At 51.7% G+C, this 27,869-nt stretch overlaps 1 protein-coding gene across 3 annotated transcripts; it reads left to right on the forward strand.

Moving 5' to 3' along the window:
• Nucleotides 1-27,580, forward strand: HNMT (histamine N-methyltransferase). 3 transcript variants are annotated; one of them, XM_075318804.1, is made up of 7 exons: nt 1-91; nt 12,982-13,126; nt 19,644-19,696; nt 21,853-21,960; nt 22,112-22,242; nt 22,421-22,514; nt 26,996-27,580. In XM_075318804.1, the coding sequence occupies exons 2-7, from the start codon at nt 12,990-12,992 to the stop codon at nt 27,358-27,360; spliced, it is 888 nt and encodes a 295-aa protein (XP_075174919.1). In that variant the 5' UTR covers nt 1-91; nt 12,982-12,989; the 3' UTR covers nt 27,361-27,580. The 3 variants fall into 3 exon arrangements, with proteins under 3 accessions (XP_075174919.1, XP_075174918.1, XP_075174917.1); XM_075318803.1 differs by lacking the exon at nt 1-91 and adding an exon at nt 4,189-4,210; XM_075318802.1 differs by lacking the exon at nt 1-91 and adding an exon at nt 12,605-12,856.
• The last annotated feature ends 289 nt before the right edge of the window (nt 27,581-27,869 follow it).

A 27,869-nucleotide genomic window follows, 5' to 3' on the forward strand; every position in this document is an offset into this window, starting at 1 on the left:
GTACAGGCCGGAGCCGCTTCCTGGGCCGGGGAAAGAGGAGGGGTGAGGCTGAGTCCACACAAACTCCACATTCCAGGCACAGAGGCCGGGGGTGAGTACAGAACACAAAGCTGCAAACCAGTCTCCTGCTGCAGCCCCAGCCCTGTCCCTGTGTGCGCCTCCTTGGCCCCAGCCCTGTCCCTGTGTGCGCCTCCTTGGCCCCAGCCCTGTCCCTGTGTGCGCCTCCTTGGCCCCAGCCCTGTTCCTGTGTGCGCCTCCTTGGCCCCAGCCCTGTTCCTGTGTGCGCCTCCTTGGCCCCAGCCCTGTTCCTGTGTGCGCCTCCTTGGCCCCAGCCCTGTCCCTGTGTGCGCCTCCTTGGCCCCAGCCCTGTTCCTGTGTGCGCCTCCTTGGCCCCAGCCCTGTTCCTGTGTGTGCCTCCTTGGCCCCAGCCCTGTCCCTGTGTGCGCCTCCTTGGCCCCAGCCCTGTCCCTGTGTGCACCTCCTTGGCCCCAGCCCTGTCCCTGTCTGCACCTCCTTGGCCCCAGCCCTTTTCCTGTGTGCGCCTCCTTGGCCCCAGCCCTGTCCCTGTGTGCGCGTCCTTGGCCCCAGCCCTGTCCCTGTGTGCGCGTCCTTGGCCCCAACCCTGTCCCTGTGTGCGCCTCCCTGGCCCCAGCCCTGTCCCTGTGTGCGCGTCCTTGGCCCCAGCCCTGTCCCTGTGTGCGCGTCCTTGGCCCCAGCCCTGTCCCTGTGTGCGCCTCCGTGGCCCCAGCCCTGTCCCTGTGTGCGCCTCCTTGGCCCCAGCCCTGTCCCCGTGTGCGCCTCCTTGGCCCCAGCCCTGTCCCCGTGTGCGCCTCCTTGGCCCTAGCCCTGTCCCCGTGTGCGCGTCCTTGGCCCCAGCCCTGTCCCTGTGTGCGCCTCCTTGGCCCCAGCCCTGTCCCTGTGTGCGCCTCCCTGGCCCCAGCCCTGTCCCTGTGTGCGCCTCCCTGGCCCCAGCCCTGTCCCTGTGTACGCCTCCTTGGCCTCAGCCCTGTCCCTGTGTGCGCCTCCTTGGCCCCAGCCCTGTCCCTGTGTGCGCCTCCTTAGCCCCAGCCCTGTCCCTGTGTGCGCCTCCCTGGCCCCAGCCCTGTCCCTGTGTGCGCCTCCTTGGCCTCAGCCCTGTCCCTGTGTGCGCCTCCTTAGCCCCAGCCCTGTCCGTGTGTAAGCCTCCTTGGCCCCAGCCCTTTTCCTGTGTGCGCCTCCTTGGCCCCAGCCCTGTCCCTGTGTGCGCGTCCTTGGCCCCAGCCCTGTCCCTGTGTGCGTGTCCTTGGCCCCAACCCTGTCCCCGTGTGCGCCTCCCTGGCCCCAGCCCTGTCCCTGTGTGCGCGTCCTTGGCCCCAGCCCTGTCCCTGTGTGCGCGTCCTTGGCCCCAGCCCTGTCCCTGTGTGCGCCTCCCTGGCCCCAGCCCTGTCCCTGTGTGCGCCTCCTTGGCCCCAGCCCTGTCCCCGTGTGCGCCTCCTTGGCCCCAGCCCTGTCCCCGTGTGCGCCTCCTTGGCCCCAGCCCTGTCCCCGTGTGCGCCTCCTTGGCCCCAGCCCTGTCCCTGTGTGCGCCTCCTTGGCCCCAGCCCTGTCCCTGTGTGCGCGTCCTTGGCCCCAGCCCTGTCCCTGTGTGCGCGTCCTTGGCCCCAACCCTGTCCCTGTGTGCGCCTCCCTGGCCCCAGCCCTGTCCCTGTGTGCGCGTCCTTGGCCCCAGCCCTGTCCCTGTGTGCGCGTCCTTGGCCCCAGCCCTGTCCCTGTGTGCGCCTCCGTGGCCCCAGCCCTGTCCCTGTGTGCGCCTCCTTGGCCCCAGCCCTGTCCCCGTGTGCGCCTCCTTGGCCCCAGCCCTGTCCCCGTGTGCGCCTCCTTGGCCCTAGCCCTGTCCCCGTGTGCGCGTCCTTGGCCCCAGCCCTGTCCCTGTGTGCGCCTCCTTGGCCCCAGCCCTGTCCCTGTGTGCGCCTCCCTGGCCCCAGCCCTGTCCCTGTGTGCGCCTCCCTGGCCCCAGCCCTGTCCCTGTGTACGCCTCCTTGGCCTCAGCCCTGTCCCTGTGTGCGCCTCCTTGGCCCCAGCCCTGTCCCTGTGTGCGCCTCCTTAGCCCCAGCCCTGTCCCTGTGTGCGCCTCCCTGGCCCCAGCCCTGTCCCTGTGTGCGCCTCCTTGGCCTCAGCCCTGTCCCTGTGTGCGCCTCCTTAGCCCCAGCCCTGTCCGTGTGTAAGCCTCCTTGGCCCCAGCCCTTTTCCTGTGTGCGCCTCCTTGGCCCCAGCCCTGTCCCTGTGTGCGCGTCCTTGGCCCCAGCCCTGTCCCTGTGTGCGCGTCCTTGGCCCCAACCCTGTCCCCGTGTGCGCCTCCCTGGCCCCAGCCCTGTCCCTGTGTGCGCGTCCTTGGCCCCAGCCCTGTCCCTGTGTGCGCGTCCTTGGCCCCAGCCCTGTCCCTGTGTGCGCCTCCCTGGCCCCAGCCCTGTCCCTGTGTGCGCCTCCTTGGCCCCAGCCCTGTCCCCGTGTGCGCCTCCTTGGCCCCAGCCCTGTCCCCGTGTGCGCCTCCTTGGCCCCAGCCCTGTCCCCGTGTGCGCCTCCTTGGCCCCAGCCCTGTCCCTGTGTGCGCCTCCTTGGCCCCAGCCCTGTCCCTGTGTGCGCCTCCCTGGCCCCAGCCCTGTCCCTGTGTGCGCCTCCCTGGCCCCAGCCCTGTCCCTGTGTACGCCTCCTTGGCCTCAGCCCTGTCCCTGTGTGCGCCTCCTTGGCCCCAGCCCTGTCCCTGTGTGCGCCTCCTTGGCCCCAGCCCTGTCCCTGTGTGCGCCTCCCTGGCCCCAGCCCTGTCGCTGTGTGCGCCTCCTTGGCCTCAGCCCTGTCCCTGTGTGCGCCTCCTTAGCCCCAGCCCTGTCCGTGTGTAAGCCTCCTTGGCCCCAGCCCTGTCCCTGTGTGCGCCTCCTTGGCCCCAGCCCTGTCCCTGTGTGCGCCTCCTTGGCCCCAGCCCTGTCCCTGTGTGCGCCGCCTTGGCCCCAGCCCTGTCCCTGTGTGCGCCTCCTTGGCCCCAGCCCTGTCCCTGTGTGCGCCTCCTTGGCCCCAGCCCTGTCCCTGTGTGCGCCTCCTTGGCCCCAGCCCTGTCCCTGTGTGCGCCTCCTTGGCCCCAGCCCTGTCCCTGTGCGCCCGTCTTTGGCCTCAGCCCTGTCCCTGCGTGCTTGTCCACAGGACAAACCGGAGACATCACAGGGGGCTCTACTCTCTGCCCCCTTATTCTCCTTCCTGTTTTCGCCTGCAGTGCGTTCCCAATGATACATGGAGTCTATCTATATTGCTACAAACTATCACAATTTATACACTGAGTTATCTACCATCTGAAGAACCATAGAAAGTCTTAGAGAATGTAAACATGAGCCCGGCGATTTATGGATCCCACTGACAGCCGAATATCTATGGATTGTACAGCTTTATATATGACCACTGGTGGACGCAGACAGAAAATGCCTCCGTGCAAGAACAATATATGGGCTCTTTGCAGTCCAGTTGCTGATGATAATGTCCAATTCCTCCTGCTTTGGAGGTGGTAGTGGCCCCCTTACCTTTTGGACCATGTGCGGTCGTACAGATTGTCCTAATTTTGTTCGCCCCTGTATTGGACCCATGGTGACTTCTACACGTACGGGTCCATGATGCACTATTTGGGGTGTCAGGTCCATGTGCAACCATATAGGTTGCACCACTATGTCCGTTTCCATATTGAACTCCATATAGTAGTATGCGCCCTCATATAGTAGTATGCGCCCTCATATAGTAGTACGCGCCCTCATATAGTAGTACGCACCCTCATATAGTAGTATGTGCCCTCATATAGTAGTATGCGCCCTCATATAGTAGTATGTGCCCTCATATAGTAGTACGCGCCCTCATATAGTAGTATGTGCCCTCATATAGTAGTACGCACCCTCATATAGTAGTATGTGCCCTCATATAGTAGTATGCGCCCTCATATAGTAGTACGCGCCCTCATATAGTAGTACGCGCCCTCATATAGTAGTACGAAGTATTTATGTAATTATCATAAATAACACAAGGAGAGGAAGGACAGGAGGAGGAAGGACAGGCAGGCAGACAGGGGCGGGAATAACTAGCAAAACCCGACACACCTATTAGATATTCTGCAGCACCCATCATCAAATAACAGTGCATTTCACAAAATTTACTTGCCTGTAATTCAGGAACCATACATCCGATCTCACAACTAAAGGTATGTATAGAATCAGCATGATAGCGCCAGTATAGCACTGGCTTTAGTTTATATATGAAAATCCTGGTGGTTGGTCTTCTTTAAGAAGGAAATGCTTCTGCCCAGTTGAGGACACAAAAAAAGAGAAGCGGCCCTTGTAAAGGATCACAGCCATTAGTCTAGGTACAGGGTTCACAATGTAACACATTGACCTGTGTGGCCATGTCCCAGGAAGATGGAGGTTCACCGTATCTGTTCTGCCTTTGCTATGTTCACAAGTAAAGTGTCATTGCCCACAACTACCATGTATTAAGCAGAAGAAGCTTCAAGTGTCTTACCTGTTACCCTTTGTACCTAAGTTTATTCTTAATTAAAGACAACTTTGTTTTTATCAACTTTTCTGGCTTCCTCATCCTGCGGACAAAGGGGTCTGATGCCGTACAGAGTGCAGCAGGGCTTAACCTGAAGGTGTCTGCAGCAGCAAAAGTACCACCACACAAACACACCCAGTATTATGCACCCCATATAGTATTATGCACCCCCATATAGTATTATGCGACCCCATATAGTACTATATGTGCTGCTATATAGTATTATGCAGCCACATATAGTATTATGCAGCCACATATATTATGTGCCGCCCATACAGTAGGATGCAGCCCCATATAGTATTATGTGCTCCCCATAGAGTATTATGCAGCCCCATATAGTAGCATGCCAAGACGTGGAATGCACGTACCTCTCTCATGACCCCCCTACCCCTAGCCCCCTGAGCCACATTACAGATGGGGTCATTTGTTCCATGTCTTGCCTCCATTATCTACTTTTTGAGGCAGACACAAAAGCATTATCAAAGAGTTCTTTGTGCCTGCCTCAAAAAGCCCAAAACAGAGGTCAAGTTTGTTTCTGCCTAACTATAAACAATGGCTCCACTGGGAGTTCGGTCCGAATACCGTTTTTCTGGGCTTCAGACGTAAGCCATTAATGTGTGACCAGAATGCAATGTGAACATAGCCTAAAGGCCCCGTCACACACAGAGATAAATCTTTGGCAGATCTGTGGTTGCAGTGAAATCATGGAGATATTGTTCCATTTGTACACAGCCACAAACCTGCCACTGATTGTCCACAATTTCACTGCAACCACAGATCTGCCGCAGATTTATCTGTGTGTGTAAAGTGGCCTTAAGGCGAGCTTTACAAGTTGCGACATCACTAGCAATTGCTAGCGATGCCGAGCGTGATAGCACCCGCCCCTGTCGCACATGCGATATGTGGTGATTGCTGCCGTAGAGAATATTATCGCTACGGCAGCGTCACACGCACATACCTGCTCGGCAATGTCGCTGTCACTGCCGAACTATCCCTCCTTTAATCCTTTAAGGGGGGGTGCGTTCGGCGTCACAGCGACATCACCGCAACGTCACTAATCGGCCGGCCAACAGAAGCGGAGGGGCGGAGATGAGCTGAACGTAACATCCCGCCAACCTCCTTCCTTCCGCATTGCCAGTGGACGCAGGTAAGGTGCTTTTCCTCGTTCTTGCGGTGTCACACGGAGCGATGTGTGCTGCCGCAGGAACGAGGAACTACATCGTTACTGCTGCAGCAACGATAATTGAAAATAGTGGGGCATGTCACCGATGAGCGATTTTGAACGTTTTTGCGACGATTCAAAATCGCTCATAGGTGTCACACGCAACGGCATCACTAAAGCGGCCGGATGTGCGTCACAAATTCCGTGACCCAAACGAGATTGCTTGAGCGATATCGCAGCATGTAAAGCGGCCTTTAGTCTGACCAGCAGCGTTATCATATTGTTTGTTTGTTGTATTTGCTTGTAGATATATAGTTGTGTCGTGGGCTGTTTGGGATTTTCTTGTGCCCCGAGGCTTCCAGATGCTTCTGTCGCGGGCGGAGGAGGGGACGCCGCGCTCTCCCTACTGCTCGGGTCCGGCTGCCGCTGCGGCTGCTGCGGCCTGCTGCTGCCGCTGCTCGGTGCCTCGAGCGATGGGCCGGATCCCGGGGACTCGAGCGGCGCTCCTCGCCCGTGAGTGAAAGGGGTGTTTTGAGTGTGGGATTGTTTATTGTCCGTGACGCCACCCACGGTTGTGGTGATTTGTTGACACCACCGCTGCTCTGTATGGGGATCCCGGGAGTGATGGTATGGAGCAGCCAGTTGTTGTGTTGCCCCTCCGTGGGTAGGGGTTGGTGATCCCGGGGCCCAGTGATGAGGTGGGTGATGCAGGGCTTGGTGGGCGCAGGGACGCGGGGGCAGCGCTGTGCCTTGCGGCACTGTGGTACTCACTCAGCCTGAGATGATCACACAGTTCTCGGTAAAACACACGGCTGGAAAGACGGTTCCCACGGACGGCTGCACTTGCTTTCCCCAGTAGGTGACGGTGATGTCCCTTTTCCTGCACCTGATGTTTCTGTGTTGGTAGCGATGGGTTCCCACCGGTAACCCGCTCCCTGGCTTGGATATGGGCCGGAGGAGCCCTACTTTGCCCGCAGGCACTGGCCCTGAGAAACTGGTGCCCTGGCGGTGGCGGTGTCTCTCTGTAACGGTCGGACTGTTGCCTTCAATCGGGACTTGGTTGTTTGAAGACAGATGTCCCCTTCACTGACGGATTTGGCAAATTATGGCGACTCCTAGCCTTGCCGGGGTCCGAGAAGCCCCTGCCCTGGTGCTGACTGTTCTTCGTATACTGCTCCAGACAGCCGGGCCACTACCCGTCCGCGGTCCTTCCAGCAACCTCCGAGCAGTCCCCCTCCAGACTATCACCGCCATCTGCTGACCTTGCTGTCACTGTCCGGGGCACACAGCCGGACCAACTTCAGGCTTTACTACTCTCACTTTTACTCCTTTTCTGTTACTTCAGCTTTCCTCTTTAGCTCCACTACTACTTCACCTCCTTCTTCTTTCACTTCCCTAACTTCACACTACTCTTTCTTCCTCACTCAAGCTCTGCCTTAGCTAAACTGCCTGGTTCTTCCCGCCTCCAGGGCTGTGTACTCCTCGGTGGGCGGAGCCAACCGCCTGGCCCACCCCCTGGTGTGAACATCAGCCCCTGGAGGAAGGCAACAAGGATTTTGGTAGCCTAGGTGTTCCTAACTGGGGTGTAGGGTATGGTGGTGTGATGACCTGTGACCCCTGGCTTGCCCAGGGCGTCACATTCCCCCTTAGCAAAATGCAGACCGTCCGCGGGCTGCCCGTCCAACACCGGTTTTATTTTCTGAAAAATATGTAAAAAGAATAACACACATACAATTTATGACAACATCCCACAACGGGAGGCACATTTCTTAAACGTTACTAACGGTTTACGGTTACGGTCTCCGCTCTCTCCCACCCAAGCAACCTGGCCCTGATGCTGCCCCTAAAGCCCAGGCAGCACCCCTTTACCCAAGTCCAGCACAAGTTACCCGAGCGGGATCGGTCCTTCCCCCTCCAGAGGGTAGCCACCGGTTCCTGTGGTGGCTGGGCCCCAGCCTGCTCTGCTGAGGGCCCTCCCTCCAACCTGCCTCTCCGGAGGCGGCAACTGCGGAAACGGTAACGGTAAAACAACTTATTTACAAGCCACCTAACGTTTGTGGTTGCCCTGCAAGTTCACGGGCTTGTCCATGGAAAGTCCTCCATGCAAAACTTTTTAAACGGTCCCCACGGGGACAACGGTGCCGGCAACGGCCGGTTTTCTAATCACAGTTAGACAATCAGGTTACTTCTCGGTTTCATCTTCTCTTATCATTTGCAACTTTTTCAAACAAACACACTGACTGGTGGTCCCAACGGGGACTGGACAACGGTGCTGCGCTGCCCTTACTCCGGATATTCAGCTTCATCCGAGGGAGGGGGTGCAGAACTCACTCGGCTCTCCTGGCTGCCCCTCAGTTTGGCATCCAGGGCGAACCACCCCCTCTCTCCACAGTGCCAGGTATACTGTACGATGTCACCCGGCATCAGGTTACGGCCAGGGTGCTCCTCGGGCAAGTGGGCATTCACATCCCGCCGGGCTATAAACACTTTGGCCTCCAGGCCCGGTTCGTATATAAACCCATAGCCCCGGCGTACATCAAACCGCCTCACCTGCCCTTCGTACAGCGGGCCCCGGACCCGGAATGTTGCTTGACGGAGGCTTTCTTTCTCTCTAATTGCTCGGGCCACCAGCTCCGCCTTTTTCCTCTCTCACCGATCTCCAGGCCCAGCGGTACCGGCTCCCTGTCCCAATACGGCGCTGCTGCGAGCTCCGGCGCACGGGTCGGGCCCCGCGGGACATTCTGAACGTTGCCCACTGTCAGGGATCTGGGCGGCAAGTCCCGCGGTGTCTTGGCCTTGGGCGCCACCTTGCGTCAACCCGGCGCTACCTCAGCTGAGGTGTGGGGGATGGGCACAGGGGCTTTCCGCAGCTGGGCCTCCGGCTCGGAACGGCTCATCAGCTCCGGCTCGGGGACTTTCTCTGGAGACGCCTCCGTTGCGGTTTTCGGAGTCTTCCAAGGCAGCACCTCCGGTCGACTACGAGCTCCGGCTGCAGGCGGGGCATGCTGGGTAATGCTACCGGTTGCGGTGGTAGCAGGCCTAGTGGCGGGGTCACGGCCTCCGAGACGGGTGGTGAGGGAGGCAGCGGGGGGAGAGGGCTCGGACCGGGTCCCGCAGCCGCGATGACCGGCCCTTCCAGGGCATCGGGGCGTGGGTCACTCACCCTCCCTTCCTCCGCTTCCTCCTCGCGTCTCCGCACGGCTGCTATAACGTCCGCCATGTCGGTCTCCCACTCCTCCATGAGGAGCTGCATCTTAACCTGCAGCCGTTGGTAGAGCTGCGCGGTCCGGATCTCCACCCACGCCGCGGTTTCAGGCGCGGGGGCTACGGTGTTGCGGGACGGCATCAACATGCTGCTGGTGGCTTTTACCAGGAACAAGATGTGTGCAGAGTCCTGGCGTCCCCGCTTTTATAGCTGCTCTCACATGCAGCCAGCCGCCATCGCGTCCCCCTTAGCTTCTTTCCGGCCCCTCCTCTATTGGGGCGGGGTTTTGGCCTTCGCGCCTCTGCTACTCGAGAAGACGCTCGAGCGGGAACTTTTCGCGCCAAAGATGGCGACTTCCGAAATTTTTCAGCCGGATACCTCCGGCGGTCACAAGGCGCACCTCTACCCAACGGCAGAGCGGTAAGATCCTGTTCGTGACGCCAAGTTGTCGCAGGCAGAGGAGGGGACGCCGCGCTCTCCCTACTGCTCGGGTCCGGCTGCCGCTGCGGCTGCTGCGGCCTGCTGCTGCCGCTGCTCGGTGGCTCGAGCGATGGGCCGGATCCCGGGGACTCAAGCGGCGCTCCTCGCCCGTGAGTGAAAGGGGTGTTTTGAGTGTGGGAATTGTTTATTGTCCGTAACGCCACCCACGGTTGTGGTGATTTGTTGACACCACCGCTGCTCTGTATGGGGATCCCGGGAGGGATGGTATGGAGCAGCCAGTTGTTGTGTTGCCCGTCCGTGAGTAGGGGTTGGTGATCCCGGGGCCCAGTGATGAGGTGGGAGATGCAGGGCCTGGTGAGGTGCAGGGACGCGGGGGGCAGCGCTGTGCCTTGCGGCACTGTGGTACTCACTCAGCCTGAGACGATCACACAGTTCTCGGTAAAACACACGGCTGGAAAGACGGTTCCCACGGACGGCTGCACTTGCTTTCCCCAGTAGGTGACGGTGATGTCCCTTTTCCTGCACCTGATGTTTCTGTGTTGGTAGCGATGGGTTCCCACCGGTAACCCGCTCCCCGGCTTGGATATGGGCCGGAGGAGCCCTACTTTGCCCGCAGGCGCTGGCCCTGAGAAACTGGTGCCCTGGCGGTGGCGGTGTCTCTCTGTAACGGTCGGACTGTTGCCTTCAATCGGGACTTGGTTGTTTGGAGACAGACGTCCCCTTCACTGACGGATTTGGCAAATTATGGCGACTCCTAGCCTTGCCGGGGTCCGAGAGGCCCCTGCCCTGGTGCTGACTGTTCTTCGTATACTGCTCCAAACCGCCGGGCCACTACCCGTCCGCGGTCCTTCCAGCAACCTCCGAGCATTCCCTCTCCAGACTATCACCGCCGTCTGCTGACCTTGCTGTCACTGTACTCTTTCTTCCTCACTCAAGCTCTGCCTGAGCTAAACTGCCTGGTTCTTCCCGCCTCCAGGGCTGTGTACTCCTCGGTGGGCGGAGCCAACCACCTGGCCCACCCCCTGGTGTGGACATCAGCCCCTGGAGGAAGGCAACAAGGATTTTGGTAGCCTAGGTGTTCCTAACTGGGGTGTAGGGTGTGGTGGTGTGATGACCTGTGACCCCTGGCTTGCCCAGGGCGTCACACTTCATCAATACTTTGAAGTACAGACCAAAAGTTTGGACACACCTTCTCATTCAAAGAGTTTTCTTTATTTTCATGACTGAAAATTGTAGATTCACATTGAAGGCATCAAAACTATAAATTAACACATGTGGAATGAAATACTTAACAAAAAAGTGTGAAGCAACTGAAAATATGTCTTATATTCTAGGTTCTTCAAAGTAGCACCTTTTGATTTCATTACTGCTTTGCACACTCTTGGCATTCTCTTGATGAGCTTCAAGAGGTTGTCACCGGAAATGGTCTTCCAACAGTCTTGAAGGAGTTCCCAGAGATGCTTAGCACTTGTTGGCCCTTTTGCCTTCCCTCTGCGGTCCAGCTCAACCCAAACCATCTCGATTGGGTTCAGGTCTGGTGACTGTGGAGGCCAGGTCATCTGGCGTAGCACCCCCATCACTCTCCTTCTTAGTCAAATAGCCCTTACACAGCCTGGAGGTGTGTTTGGGGTCATTGTCCTGTTGAAAAATAAATGATGGTCCAACTAAATGCAAACCGGATGGAATAGCACGCCGCTGCAAGATGCTGTGGTAGCCATGCTGGTTCAGTATGCCTTCAATTTTGAATAAATGCCCAACAGTGTCACCAGCAAAGCCCCCCACACCATCACACCTCCTCCTCCATGCTTCACGGTGGGAACCAGCCATGTAGAGTCCATCCGTTCACCTTTTCTACAAACACACGGTGGTTGGATCCAAAGATCTCAAATTTGGACTCATCAGACCAAAGCACAGATTTCCACTGGTCTAATGTCCATTCCTTGTGTTCTTTAGCCCAAACAAGTCTCTTCTGCTTGTTGCCTGTCCTTAGCAGTGGTTTCCTAGCAGCTATTTTACCATGAAGGCTGCTGCACAAAGTCTCCTCTTAACAGTTGTTCTAGAGATGAGAAGGTGTGTCCAAACTTTTGGTCTGTACTGTAAGGCTATGTGCCCACGCTACAGGATTTACCGCGGATTTGCCGCGATTTACCGCGGATTTGCCGAAAATCTGCAGCAGCAGCACTTCCAAGCCATTTCAATGGCATTTTGGAAATGCTGTGCCCATGCTGCGGATTTTTCCGCGGCGGATTTGCCGCGGATTTTGATCCGGAAAAATCTGCAGCATGTCAATTGTTTGGTGCAGATTTGGTGCGGATTTTTGGCTTTGAATGGGGAAAAAAAAAAAAAAAAAAATCCGCATCAAAATCCGCGGCAAATCCGCGGTAAATCCGCGGCAAATCCGCGGGTGCGGATTTGCCGCGAAAGTCGCGGATTTTCAGTCAAAAAAATCCGCAGGGACATTCTAGCGTGGGCACATAGCCTAAGTGTTAATGGTGGAGCTGGTGCTGCAACATAATAGGCCGATCAATCATTTATACTTAATGGGTGGAGTAACCTGATACAGACCCCTTCTTACTGAATACAGTGCTGGAGTGACATGATGACATATGGATCACCCCTTTAAGGTTAGATGAACACTATGGAAAGAGAGAGGGGTCCAGTGTTTAGTCTCCAGTTGTATTTGCCAGGTTGGCTTCATTCTCTGAAAACCTTTCTCCAGTTGGATCGAACCCTTTTCAGGTTTGTTTCCATTTTCACCCTGTGTTATCTGTGCATGACTGATCGGAGTGATAATCAATAAGTGTCACGTCCATTGGATTCCAATCCGATCAGGATCGAGGTCAGAACTGGAATTTCCATTTTAGGGTAGAGATTAGATTTAAAGAATTAGATACACAGCGCCACCGCCAACCATAGGCTGTCTCTGGTATTACAGCTCAGCCTCATTGAAGTGAATGCAGCTGAGCTGTCATATTATGCCAAAGTTATGATAAGGGGGTGTTGCTACATTCAAAAGAAGCAGCCATATTTTTCTAATTTTGGAGAACACTTTTTAATATGTTACAATGTGAACATTTTCCCATATTAAAGGAGAAAAACTGATGCACTGTGTATCCAGTGCTGTCTCTCCAGTGCCTCCCTGTAAGTCCGTGTCTGTCCCTTTAATGAGCCTTGCTACATGACTAAGGATATTAGCCAAACCAGAATCTTCTCCAAAGGGGACATCTGTTTCAGGTTTCTTGCCCCTCTTCAGTGCAGAGCAGGGTACTAGTGCTTTATAAGTGCCCTGGATTATGATGTGGCAGTAATGGGGGCAGTAGTCCCACCTCCAGGGGTCCCCATGTCTTGCACAATATCTTAGTATAGAGGATTTGCATGTTGCAGAGATCTGGCAGTGAAGGAATCCTGCAGAGGACGGTAACACGGGGAGCTGCGTGCACAGACATCTACCCATATCAGCAGATTATCCGCCACTGCTGTATCTACAGGTGATATCTCCTAATAACAGCGCAGCAATCTCCCCGAGGAGAGATCAATTCCCAGCCAAGAACTTGTGCCGAGGCCAAGAAAAACACAAGAACGCCTTATTCTCTCTCTCCTCCTTTCTGCACAGGAAGAAACATGGAGCCTGGGATGAGGAGCCTGCTGTCGGATAACAGCAGATACGTGGAGTCTTTCCGCCTCTTCCTTAAGAATTCCACCGAGCACCAGTGCATGCAGCAGTATATAGAGAGCAGCCTGCCGGACGTGGTATCCAGGTAATCCAGCATCTTAGAATATATACGGTAATAGTGTATAATACTGCAACACCGAGCACTAGATGTGCTGTCCTAATACAGCCTGTCCTCATACAGTGGAATCAGTGGATGCACTGGCGAAAACAGACAGAAACGGGCCCCTGTGCAGCCGAAGAGCTCCTCATAATGCACAATTCCTCCTGCTTTAAAGGTGGATATGGTCCCCTGACCTCCCGGGCCCCTGTGCGGCTGCAGAGGTTGCACCAATGATATGGCCACTCAGGTTGCACCAATGATATGGCCGCTCAGGTTGCACCAATGATATGGCCGCTCAGGTTGCACCAATGATATGGCCACTCAGGTTGCACCAATGATATGGCCACTCAGGTTGCACCAATGATATGGCCGCTCAGGTTGCACCAATGATATGGCCGCTCAGGTTGCACCAATGATATGGCCACTCAGGTTGCACCAATGATATGGCCGCTCAGGTTGCACCAATGATATGGCCGCTCAGGTTGCACCAATGATATGGCCGCTCAGGTTGCACCAATGATATGGCCGCTCAGGTTGCACCAATGATATGGCCGCTCAGGTTGCACCAATGATATGGCAACTCAGGTTGCACCAATGATATGGCCACTCAGGTTGCACCAATGATATGGCAACTCAGGTTGCACCAATGATATGGCCGCTCAGGTTGCACCAATGATATGGCCACTCAGGTTGCACCAATGATATGGCCACTCAGGTTGCACCAATGATATGGCCGCTCAGGTTGCACCAATGATATGGCCGCTCAGGTTGTACCAATGATATGGCCGCTCAGGTTGCACCAATGATATGGCCGCTCAGGTTGCACCAATTATATGGCCACTCAGGTTGCACCAATGATATGGCCACTCAGGTTGCACCAATGATATGGCAACTCAGGTTGCACCAATGATATGGCAACTCAGGTCGCACCAATGATATGGCAACTCAGGTTGCACCAATGATATGGCAACTCAGGTCGCACCAATGATATGGCCACTCAGGTTGCACCAATGATATGGCCGCTCAGGTTGCACCAATGATATGGCAACTCAGGTCGCACCAATGATATGGCCACTCAGGTCGCACCAATGATATGGCCACTCAGGTTGCACCAATGATATGGCCACTCAGGTTGCACCAATGATATGGCAACTCAGGTTGCACCAATGATATGGCCGCTCAGGTTGCACCAATGATATGGCTGCTCAGGTTGCACCGATGATATGGCCGCTCAGGTTGCACCAATGATATGGCAACTCAGGTTGCACCAATTATATGGCCGCTCAGGTTGCACCAATGATATGGCCGCTCAGGTTGCACCAATGATATGGCCGCTCAGGTTGCACCAATGATATGGCCGCTCAGGTTGCACCAGTGATTTATCTGCCCCTGAGTGGATGGGATACACATACTGACTGTAAATATTCCACTGATCCTCCCAATCCCACCCAACTGAAACCCCAAATTCAGCACCTTCAGACTGATTTTTATCATAATATAAGGGTAAGAGAATAAAGTTTTGTTTCTCATGAGGGGAGCCCCACCAAACATCTCTAATGAAAGGGGCCGCAGCAGCAATACCACTCACAACCACAAGTGTATACATTACAGACCAAAAGTTTGGACACACCTTCTCATTCAAAGAGCTTTCTTTATTTTCATGACTCTGAAAATTGTAGATTCACATTGAAGGCATCAAAACTATGAATTAACACATGTGGAATGAAATACTTAACAAAAAAGTGTGAAACACCTGAAAATATGTCTTATATTCTAGGTTCTTCACAGTAGCCACCTTTTCCTTTGATGACTGCTTTGCACACTCTTGGCATTCTCTTGATGAGCTTCAAGAAGTAGTCACCGGAAATGATTCTCACTTCACAGGTGCGTCCTGTCAGGTTTAATAAGTGGGATTTCTTGCCTTATAAATGGGTTTGGGACCATCAGTTGTGTTGTGCAGAAGTCTGGTGGACACACAGCTGATAATCCTACTGAATAGACTGTTAGAATTTGTATTATGGCAAGCAAAAAGTAAAGAAAAATGAGTGGCCATCATTACTTTAAGAAATGAAGGCCAGTCAGTCCGAAAAATTGGGAAAACTTTGAAAGTGTATCCAAGTGCAGTGGAAAAAAACATCAAACTCTACAAACAAACTGGCTCACATGAGGACCGCCCCAGGAAAGGAAGATCAAGTGTCACCTCTGCTGCGGAGGATAAGTTTATCCGAGTCACCAGCCCCAGAAATTGCAGATTAAGAGCAGCTCAGATTAGAGACCAGGTTAATGCCACACAGAGTTCTAGCAGCAGACATATCTAGAACAACTGTTAAGAGGAGACTTTGTGCAGCAGCCTTCATGGTAAAATAGCTGCTAGGAAACCACTGCTAAGGACAGGCAACAAGCAGAAGAGACTTGTTTGGGCTAAAGAACACAAGGAATACAGAACCAGCATGGCTACCACAGCATCTTGTAGTGGTGTGCTATTCCATCCGGTTTGCGTTTAGTTGGACCATCATTTATTTTTCAACAGGATAATGACCCCAAACACACCTCCAGGCTGTGTAAGGGCTATTTGACTAAGAAGGAGAGTGATGGGGTGCTACGCCAGATGACCTGGTCTCCACAGTCACCAGACCTGAACCCAATCGAGATGGTTTGGGGTTAGCTGGACCGCAGAGTGAAGGCAAAAGGGCCAACAAGTGCTAAGCATCTCTGGAAACTCCTTCAAGACTGTTGGAAAAAAATTTCCGGTGACTACCTCTTGAAGCTCATCAAGAGAATGCCAAGAGTGTGCAAAGCAGTAATCAGAGCAAAAGGCGGCTACTTTGAAGAACCTAGAATATAAGACATATTTTCAGTTGTTTCACACTTTTTTGTTAAGTATTTCATTCCACATGTGATAATTCATAGTTTTGATGCCTTCAATGTGAATCTACAATTTTCAGAGTCATGAAAATAAAGAAAACTCTTTGAATGAGAAGGTGTGTCCAAACTTTTGGTCTGTACTGTATATGGTGCTGTTGCTTTTTTTTTGGTTTTTTTTTTTTAAATTTATTTGTAGGAATTCAGGGAGTTATATGAGAAACCATCAGTGAGCCCGTCCTGACTGGAGAGTTTTTAACTCTTTAACTCCTCTTAGCTGATTCATGACCACACGACACATCAATGGTAAGCTGAACTTTGATGTGGTCACCACAGAGGAGCTCAGGTACAAAGTAACTCTCCATCAGGACAAAATCACTGACTAATTCTTAGGTAGCTAATTCTGCAGCCAGGCCCTAATAATACAGTTATGATTATACTTTACATATGTACAAAAGTCCCAAATGGTAAAAGCCATTGTAGTAAGTTTTATCTGACAGTAGCTCGGCCTTGAGACCAGAACAGTATTGGTCTGTTGGCCGGCATTTTTATGGTCTTAATACAGTAGCAAATTTTGCTCTTTTGTGCCGTAGTTGCCTCATGGTTAGTTACGCAATAAAGTTTAGGCCAGATTTATAAATTGCAAGTTTTTAAAAATGTGTTAAAAAAAGATGCAAAGTATTTCCAAGAGGGGTGTGTAGCCATTTTACCGAATTCTGAATTCCTAATTCTGAAAATGGAAAGGCACACACCTTATTTCCAACTATCTAGCAAAATCTAAGCTGCAATTCACATCGAAGCCACTGGGTGGCAACACACAGACACACCTAGCGTAAACATCTCCCAAGGCACAGCGCTGCCCCCGCGTCCCTGCGCCCACCAAGGAATGGATGGAGGACCTGCGGTGGAATGCATGAAGGCCCTGCAGTGGAATGCATGGAGGACCTGTGGTGGAATGCCTGGAGGACCTGCGGTGGAATGCATGAAGGCCCTGCAGTGGAATGCATGGAGGACCTGTGGTGGAATGCCTGGAGGACTTGCGGTGGAATGCATGGAGGACTTGCGGTGGAATGCATGGAGGACCTGTGGTGGAATGCCTGGAGGACCTGCGGTGGAATGCATGGAGGACCTGTGGTGGAATGTCTGGAGGACCTGCGGTGGAATGCATGGAGGGCCTGCAGTGGAATGCATGGAGGACCTGTGGTGGAATGCATGGAGGACCTGCAGTGGAATGCATGGAGGACCTGCGGTGGAATGCATGGAGGACCTGCGGTGGAATGCATGAAGTCCCTGCAGTGGAATGCATGGAGGTCCTGTGGTGGAATGCCTGGAGGACCTGCGGTGGAATGCATGGAGGGCCTGCAGTGGAATGCATGGAGGACCTGTGGTGGAATGCATGGGGGACCTGCGGTGGAATGCCTGGAGGACCTGCGGTGGAATGCCTGGAGGACCTGTGGTGGAATGCATGGAGGACCTGTGGTGGAATGCATGGAGGACCTGCAGTGGAATGCCTGGAGGACCTGTGGTGAAATGTCTGGAGGACCTGTGGTGGAATGCATGGAGGACCTGCAGTGGAATGTAGGAAGGACCTGTGGTGGAATGTATGGAGGACCCTTCGGTGGAATGCATGGCGGACCTGCGGTGGAATGCATGGAGGACCTGCGGTGGAATGTAGGAAGGACCTGTGGTGGAATGTATGGAGGACCTGCAGTGGAACACATGGCGGACCTGCGGTGGAATGCATGGAGGACCTGCGGTGGAATGCATCGTTACACCGCAGGTCCTCACTTTCCACCAAGTCTCATGTCCTCGGAGCAGTACGGTATCAGCAAGTGTGTGTGTGCGCATGTTCCACCACAAGTTCTTGATGCGTTCCACCGCAGGTCCTCACTTTCCACGGTGTTTCATTCGGGGGTCTGGTGAGTATGATTGCGGGTCTTATCTCTTCTGTCTTCTCTCTTTTGGAGGTGTCTTTTTTATAATGAAGTGTCCTGTGTGACGCCCTGGGCAAGCCAGGGGTCACAGGTCATCACACCACCACACCCTACACCCCAGTTAGGAACACCAAAGCTAACCCAAAATCCTTGTTGCCTTCCTCCAGAGGCTGATGTTCACACCAGGGGGTGGGCCAGGCGGTTGGTTCCGCCCACCGAGGAGTTCACAGCTCTGGAGGCGGGAAGAACCAGGCAGATAGACTTTGGAGGAGGAAGTGGAAGGAGTGGAGGTTTAGCCCAGGCAGGGCTTGAGTGAGGAGTAAACAAGTAGAGCAGTGAAGGAAGTGAAGTGGTAGAGGAGAAAAGGAGTAAAAGTGACAGTAAGAAAGCCTGAAGCTGGTCCGGGTGTGTGCCCCGGACTGAGACAGCAAGGTCAGCAGACGGCGGTGATTGTCCGCAGGGGTGACTGGAAGGACCGCGGACGGGTGGTGACCCGGCGGTCTGGAGCAGTGTGCAAAGAACAGTCAGCACCAGGGCAGGGGCCTCTCGGACCCCGGCAAGGCTAGGAGTCGCCATAATTTGCCAAATCCGTCAGTGAAGGGGACGTCTGTCTCCCAACAACCAAGTCCCGATTGAAGGCAACAGTCCAACCATTACAGTAGAGACACCGCCACCGCCAGGGCACCAGTTTCTAAGGGCCAGCGCCTGCGGGCAAAGAGTAGAGCTCCTCCGGTCCAGCTTGAAGCCGGGGAGCGGGTTACCGGTGGGAACCCATCGAGACCATCAACAACATCAGGTGCAGGAAAAGGGACATCACCGTCACCTACTGGGGAAAGCAAGTGCAGCCGTCCGTGGGAACCGTCTTTCCAGCCGTGTGTTTTACCGAGAACTGTGTCAACGTCTCAGGCTGAGTGAGTACCACAGTGCCGCAAGGCACAGCGCTGCCCCCGCGTCCCTGCGCCCACCAAGCCCTGCATCTCCCACCTCATCACTGGGCCCCGGGATCACCAACCCCTACCCACGGAGGGGCAACACAACAACTTGCTGCTTCACACCATCACTCCCGGGATCCCCACACCGAGCAGCGGTGGTGCTAACAAATCACCACAACCGTGGGTGGCGTCACGGACAATAGACTATATCCCAAAACCCAATCCCCTTTCACTCACGGGCGAGGAGCGCCGCTCGAGAACCCCCGGGATCCGGCCCACCGCTCGAGCCACCACTGAGCAGCAGTAGCAGCCGGACCCGAGCAGAGGGGTGAGCGCAGTGCTGACACCCTCCTCCCCGCCCGCGACATCCTGCAGTATCTTTAACTTTTTAACCCTAGAACGCGCAAGCAATTCAATCTACCATAGAAAACAAATGACCTAGCAGGCCTGCGAGGCCCCAGGTATGCGTTCTAGGGTTAAGATGCATGGATGCTTCAGTATTGAACCACGACCAGGGCTTATTTTTGGGGTAGAGCTTATATTTAATCCTTACTCCGAAAAGACTAAAAAATTCCAGCTAGGCCTTATTTTCGGGGCAACACAGTAGCTATAGGCACTGCAAAGCAGCAGAAGAATCTGTTTCTTGGTGCTTGAAACAGCACACGGTAGGTGCGTGCCTGTTACACGTTTTGCATTGGGACCCAAAAGCTTGTAATTACACCCCTGGATATTACTCATTGTTTATATTTACAAGTATCTTCTTTTTTTTCTCAGTATAGGAAAAGGAAAAACCATCATCAATGTTCTTGGAGTAGGAAGTGGTTCAGGTAAGATCGGGTGCAGAGCCTGAAAGTCTTTGTAAATTGGGGGAGAAATCATTATATAATGTGCAGAAGTAATGGGGGGACGGGACTTAAAAGTGAATGTGCACATTTGTATTCAAAAATGATCTGATAGTTTATGTTGAGTGTCTGGGTACTGAAACCTCCATCCATCTGTAGAATAGAAAACCCCTCGCCCCCTGGTTCCTCGTCAACAGCCATTGACTTTACTTATAGAATTTTAAAGCTCATCGAAGCTCCTTGTTTCTTCCAATGTTGCGGGTGATACTCTAACCCCATAAATGGGGGATGAACCCATTGATTTTGCTGAGTTCGGATGACCATGTAATGTGTATAAAGCCTTATGACTCTCCCCCCAACAGATGATATCAGAAGAAGGCAAGTATCCGGCCCATTGGTATTTCAATGCCGACCCCTTTACGTTACTGCCAATTGAGTATGGCACAGGAGAAAACACCGGATCACTCGCCCAAGCCACATGTATGGGAAAGGCGGGAGGAATAGGTGGCAACTAAATGATGGCCAACAGCTTTGGAGAGAGTATGGTCGGCTTTGGAGCAGCATGGTCGATGGAGAATGACAGACAGCCATCCACACATTGGGGTATAAGGGTCTAGTTTGATGCACAGCTGTGTTCTCCTTTAAAGTGACTGAGTACTTGGTTGGGTTATTCTACAAGACACTGCTGGTAAAGTGAAGTGAATTTGGCCCAGAAGAGAGAATCAGGGCAGAGGAACATGGAGGTGCACCGGGCTGTGCATAGCCTTCCAATGGAGGGTGGAGTATGAGCTGAGATTACATGAGGTCCTGTTTAGGCTGGGAAGCTAGTGGTGACTGCGGCACTGAGTGACCATTAGCATGGTGGTAATCGCGTGCTATTGAAGGAGGGGGGCGCCAGGCCGCTTGCGCACTGCGCTCCTTTGCCAAGGAGACCACATGAACAGATGTGACATCAGGTACATGACACTTACTGGTTTCTTCAGGCCAGTGTCCATCACCTCGCTGGCAGTTGTTATTGTAAACAGGTAGTAACACACGCAACACGTGGCCAACCAGAAACATTCACTTTTATTCTTCACACCGTTATGATAGACATGACCTTCGTTCTCGACCTCTCGATCATCAACCTGTCCGCCTTCCCCGCTATCTTGGACCTCATTCTTAACTCCGTGGTTTGTGTCTCCTTTCTCCCTATTGCTCACACATGCATCGGATGACTTTCTAGCACCACTGGGGTGAGCCATAGGCTCCGGACCTCTCAAGGTTACCTTAGGGTTCCCGTCTTCTCTCACTTGAACCCTCTACTCTACTGTCCCCTCTCAAGACCTCCCCACTGTCCTCCCATCTGTCACTGCCCCCCTTAACCCTATCTTTTCCACTCTGCTGCTATCCAAGCCCAACCACTAGGTGGCGCCCGTTGGCAACGGTCCCGCTCTACTGCATCTGGAACTTGCACCTAGCTATCCGCACAACATATTAACATATACAATACAATGGGTAGAACACATAAAATACATAGCATAACCAGTCCAAGGGCAAGTCCACCTCCTATACTATCACATAAGGAGGGGCCCCAAGGAAAATGAAGAAACCAAAGCTACACCGTTGGGTTCATCAATGGATGTCCAGCTGTTGGGACCTCCACCAGTCCCAAATACATGTGGAGTTGGACATTGACTTATAGGATTGATACCTCCAATAAATGGCACTAGAGTTGGCTTTCTTCCTCTTGGAAGATAGCTAATTTGCATACTCCTTTCTCCGGGGGCATTGCCTTGTCTAAAAGTCTTAGACTCTCCAAAAGAAGAAACAGTCCCACCTGGTGCCATTACCGAGAAGACAAAGTGTTTGTCCTAATGGTTTAGATAAGACATGAATCAATCAGGAACGCTATTGGGGCTTTGTAGAAGCAATAAGGGAAGAGGTATCATTCCCCATCACCCAGAGCGAGCATTTTTTATTTTGCGCTAAATTCATGAACCCCCAATTTGAAGAATTTGGTGCAAAAAACGACAGCAAATTCCACAAGACAAAAATAGATAGAGAACTTCAAGAAATTGTAAATGATGGATCGGCCCGTATATAATTGGTATTGCTAGGTTTGCTCGTGTGACACATTTCCTTTTAAATTCTACATTTAGGGGAAATAGACCTAAAAATCTTCTCCAAAATCCAAGCACGCTACCCCGGAGTCCACATCAATACTGACATTGTGGAGCCAAGCCCTGAGCAGATCCTCAGCTACAAGGGTGAGTGCCCGTCCCTGCTCCTCGCGGCGTGGACCTTGCACCTTATTTTAGTGCTTGTCAATGTGTCACTTTCTTATGAACTTTGGAAAGAATAAAGTCTTTTCTGCTGTTGTTTTATGGCTTCAATCTGATTCTCCTCGTTGCGTTTCAGAGCGAGTTGCCAAGACCCCGGGTCTGGAAAATATAAATTTCAACTGGCACAAAAAAACATCCTCCGAGTTTGAGCTTCAAGTAAAGAAAGAGAAATTGGAAAGAAAATATGACTTCATCCACATGATCCAGGTATTGTATTGTAGGATTTGCCTATCCTGCGGAGGAGAGGTAAAAAGCCAGAAACCGTCCAATGCTCCAATACACATGATACTCACCTGCAATATGAGGATTAAACATGGCGGATTCCAAGGAACAATGCATCATCATAGATGACATCCAGCACTTTTATTGCTCTTTATGCTTCCAGATGCTTTACTACGTCAAAGATGTGCCAGAAACGCTGAGGTTCTTCAGGAGCCTGTTGGCGCCAAGTGGAAAACTCCTTATCATACTTGTATCTGGTAAGACATTGACAAGCATTGCTTGCTACCCGTCCATACCGAGGCATCTACTGTGATGATGGAAGTATCTGTATGTGTGGTCAGGGACGGTGTTAGATAAAGTATGAGCCGCTCAAAAATTAAAAGTAGTGTCACAATTGCTAAACTATTGCACCAGCAGATAGAAACATTCAGGGCAGATTTACCAGAGCGGATTTCAGACCAGTAAACGAGCAACGATTGACTATGTCCAAGATGATTAATTTTTATACCAGCATCACCGATACATCCCGCGATGAATGAGCGATTGGCTCATTTCTTGGGTGATTGCCAGCATGTTTATACCTGCGAATGCACGTCTGTGCTGCCGGTATTTTTAAATGTGGATATTACACACACCGCATGTTACACACAAAGCCCTCAGGCTGCTTTGTGCGGCCCCCAGGCCCGTGCCCCTATTGACTATCACGGCCGGTGCATTGGCGCCACTGCCTGCGCTGTATGTCAGATGAATGTTTTGCCGGCGCTGCGCTCTCAGAGTCCAGCGCTCTCTGCACAACTATTCCTCCAATGGAAACTGCCTGACCTCAGCTGCTTACCTCGGATTGGCGGACGGCTACAGCTGCGTTGGAAACGTTGTGCACAGAGAGCCTGACCCTGCGCGCGCAGCGCCGGCAAAACAATCATCCGACATAAATCACTGCCAGTGGCTGCGGCCCCTGCACCGGCCGCGATAGTTACCGGGGGCACGGGCTGCAGACAGAAAGAAGCAGAGATGAGGCAGCCGAGGGAGGTGAGAAGAATGTTGGTTTGGGTTTTTTTTGTGTGTGTGTGTATGTGAAGGACAGCACATTAACCCCTTAGCGACCTATGACGTACTGGGTACATCATGGCTCCCTGGTACTTTAGGACCCATGACTTACCCAATACATCATGGCGAAATCGCGGCCCAGAGCCTCGGTGGCTGCGATTGCTTTGCAAATACTGTACCTTAGATTCGGGGAGGAGGGGACCTCTGCCTGACCTCAGGAGCGGTGGTGTCTCCTCCCTGGACCTACGGAGGCTTTGATTGGCTGACAAACACTGCTCAGCCAATCACAGCCACTGTAATGTTTCAACCATTGAAAATGGCTAAAACATTGAAATCCAGCCATGATCAGTGCAGCTATAGCACCGATCATTGGCTGGAGCTGGGTGACCGCTGTTTCACCCGCCCCCAGCTCTGATTGGAGAGACCGATCTCTCCAATGACTGTGGATCTGGGGCCGGAGACCGCTCCCCTCAGCTTCACTCCGGCGTCTGTGTAAGATGAGGAGAGCGATCGGTAAGTTATAGTCACTGCCCCCCACCCATTACTACAGGATGGGCACATTACTATAGGATGGGGACAAGGTGGGCACATTACTATGACATGGGGATAAGGCTGGGGACATTACTATAGGATTGGGACATTAGGATGGGGACATTACAAGGATGGGCACAATACTATTAAATGGGGACATTACTGTAGGATGGGGACAAGGCTGGGGACATTACTATGGGATGGGGACAAGGTGGGCACATTACTATAGGATGGGGACAGAGAATGGGCATATGACTATAGGATGGGGACATAACTACAAGGGGACAAGGATGGGAAACATTACTATAGGATAGGGATAAGGCTGGAGACATTACTATAGAATGGGGACATTACTATAGGATGGGACAGAACTACAGGATAGGGACATTGCTACAAGGGGACAAGGATGGGGAACATTACTATAAGATGGGGGCAAGGATGAGCATATTACTACAGGATGGGCTCACCCATCCTAAAAAGCCTTCCCTTGCCCCTTCCTCTGTGTCAAACTATCGCCCCATATCACTTCTCCCCCTATGCCTCAAAACTACTGGAACAGCATGTCCATCTTGAACGGTCCTCATACCTCTCCTCCTACTCCCTCTTTGACCAGTTACAATCTGGCTTCCGACCCCATCATTCCACTGAAACTGCCCTAACCAAAGTCACTAACGACCTACTAACCACAAAATCCAAGCGACACTACTCTGTCTTCCTCCTCTTCCTGGACCTGTCCTCTGCCTTTGACACAGTAGACCACTCGCTTCTACTACAGATTCTCTCATCTCTGGGCATCACAGACTTGGCCCTATCTTGGATCTCCTCATACTTAACCAACTGAATTTTGAGCGTCTCCCACTCTCACACCACTTCCTCATCTCGCCCCCTATCTGTCGATGTCCCCCAAGGTTCAGTTCTTGGACCCCTGCTGTTCTCCATTTACACCTTCGGCCTGGGACAGCTCATAGAGTCCCACGGCTTCCAGTATCACCTCTACGCCGATGATACGCAGATCTACCTCTCTGGACCTGACATCACCTCCCTACTAACCAGAATCCCACAATGTCTGTCTGCTATTTCATCCTTTTCCTCTGCTCGATTCTTAAAACTGAACATGGACAAAACAGAATTCATTGTCTTTCCTCCTCATCATTTAACCCCCTCACCTGACATAACCATCAATGTCAATGGCTGCCCACTTCCCCAGTGCCACGCGCTCGCTGCCTGGGAGTAATCCTAAACTCTGATCTCTCTTTCAAGCCACACATCCAAGCCCTCTTCACCTCCTGTCTCCTACAACTCAAAAATATTTCCCGGATCCGTACATTCCTTTCCCAAGAAGCTGCAAAAACCCTAGTACATGCCCTTACTATCTCCCGCCTGGATTATTGCAACCTCCTGCTCTGTGGCCTCCCTTCTAACAGTCTCTCACCCCTACAATCTATTCTATACTATGCTGCCCGGCTAATCCACCTGTCCCCCCGCTACTCCCCGACCTGTCCTCTCTGCCAATTCCTTCACTGGCTTCCCATTGCCTAATGAATCCAGTCCAAAACACTAACCATGACATACAAAGCCATCCACAACCTGTCTCCTCCCTACATCTGTGACCTAATCTCCCGGTACTTATCTGCACGTAACCTTTGATCCTCACAAGATCTCTTTTTCTACTCCCCTCTCATCTCCTCTTCCCACCATCGCATCCAAGATTTCTCCTGTGCTTCCCCCATACTCTGGAATGCTCTGCCACAACACATCAGACTCTCGCCTACCTTGACAAGCTTCAAAAGGAACCTGAAGACCCAACTCTTCCGACAAGCCTACAACCTGCCGTAACCCTGAGTCTGATACAGCGTCGCACAATCAGCTCTACCTTCAACTACTGTATCCTCATCTATCCCTTGTAGACTGTGAGCCCTCGCGGGCAGGGACCTCTCTCCTCCTGTACCTGTCTGTGCCTTGTATTGTTTATTGATTATTGTGCTTGTCCCTATTATGTACTCCTCTTTCACATGTAAAGCGCCATGGAATTGATGGCGCTATAATAATAAATAATAACAATGGGCACATTACTACCAGATGGGGACATGGCTGGGGACATTACTACCAGATGGGGACAAGGATGGTGAACATTACTATAGGATGGGGACAAGGATGAGCACATTACTGTAGGATGGGGACTAGGATGGGGCACAATCCTACAAAGGGACAAGGATGGGCACATTACAACAAGATGGGGAATATTACTAAAAGATGTTGGTCAAAATTTCTATATAGTGCTAATTCTAAAACTAATTAGTTACAAGAAAGGAATAAAATGTAAAAAAAACCTCAAAATAAGGCATGACATTTTTTTTTACCATCAATTTTTTTTTTCAATATTTAAACAAAGAATGTGCACATTTGTTATATTACACAAGTGAAAAATGTTCAAAATCAGTCATCCAAAAGGTGTGTAAAAAAAATAAATAAATAAAGTATATATATATATATATATATATATATATATATATATATATATATATATATATTTTATAAATATATATATATATATATATATATACACATTTTATAAATATATATATATTTTATAAATATATATATATATTTTATAAATATATATATATACATATATATTTTATAAATATATCTATATTTTATAAATATATATATATATATATATATATATATATATATATATATATACTGTATATGGTACCAATAAAAAAGGTCACTTTGTCCTGCAAAGAATGTGGCCCCCCCAAATTATTTTTTTTTTCCCTCTGTGCGTCCCATACACCCAGCCGAGTTTGAGACCCCTGCTACACATACATGCATTATGTTGCACTCACACATTCTGTTATATACACACACATGCTTTATGTTACACACACTCTAAGCCATACACACACACACTTACATTATACCGTATTACACACACTCTAACATACACACACTCTAAGCTATACACACGGATGGAAAAACCTGCAGATGTGTCTGTATAGAGAGAGGAGGGAAAAACCTGCAGATGTGTCTATAGAGAGAGAGAGAGGAGGGAAAAACCTGCAGATGTGTCCCCAAACCCCACTTAATAACAATTTAAATTAATTTACTACATATTTTACTTGTCCTTCATCGGACTTTATTATCTCCCCATTAGGAAAAAGTGGATGGTCGACTCTATGGAAGAAGTATAGATCCCGGCTGCCCCTCAATGACCTCTGCCTGTACATCACCGCAGGCGACATTGCCGAGATGCTGAGTTCTGACGGTGCACAGTATCAGTGTTACGAGCTTCCCTCTCACATGGACATCACAGAATGTTTCATCGATGGGGACAGGAATGGCGACTTGTTGTTGGACTTTCTAACAGAGACCTGCGAGTTTAATAAAAACGCTCCTCCTGAGCTGAGAGAGGAAATAATGGAAGATCTCAAGAGCCCGGGGTGCAGCTCCGTAAAGGATGGAAAGACCATTTTTAATAACAATCTCAGTGCTACGGTGGTGGAGAGCGGCCAAGTGTGATGTGGAATGACGGGCGAAACCCAGTGACTGGTCCAAACAACACAGAAGATTCCAAAAAGTGTCTAAATCTTGACTCATTCTTACTCTTTTTGGATATTCTGGGGATCGTTGGTAGAGTAGACTTCAGGCTCAAGGACGTCAACTTCGGGAGCTACTTGGACATCTCCCTATTTTATTCTACATCTTACAAGTACAAAATTTAATAAATCTGCCCCATTTTTCCAAGTGAACTTTTTGTAAAAACCTACAAGTCAAGCGCTTGATGTCACCGAGTGTGGAGACAATGTAAGCGGCTGCTTGAGACGCTAATTAACATTTTTCCTCCGAATTCTCAGGTGACGATGACCTTAAAAATAACAAGTCTCACAATACAGGCTCTGGCAGAGCTGCTCGTGTTTTCCTTAGTTTTACTTTTTTTATGTATTCCTCCCTCTTTCTTATTACGTGTTAATGGGTTATTATGGGCCAGTCGTGCTAACAGGATAACGGTAATATAGAGTAGAGGCTTT

The sequence above is a fragment of the Anomaloglossus baeobatrachus genome, chromosome 7, assembly GCF_048569485.1.
Source record: "Anomaloglossus baeobatrachus isolate aAnoBae1 chromosome 7, aAnoBae1.hap1, whole genome shotgun sequence".
Lineage (NCBI taxonomy): Eukaryota > Metazoa > Chordata > Amphibia > Anura > Aromobatidae > Anomaloglossus > Anomaloglossus baeobatrachus.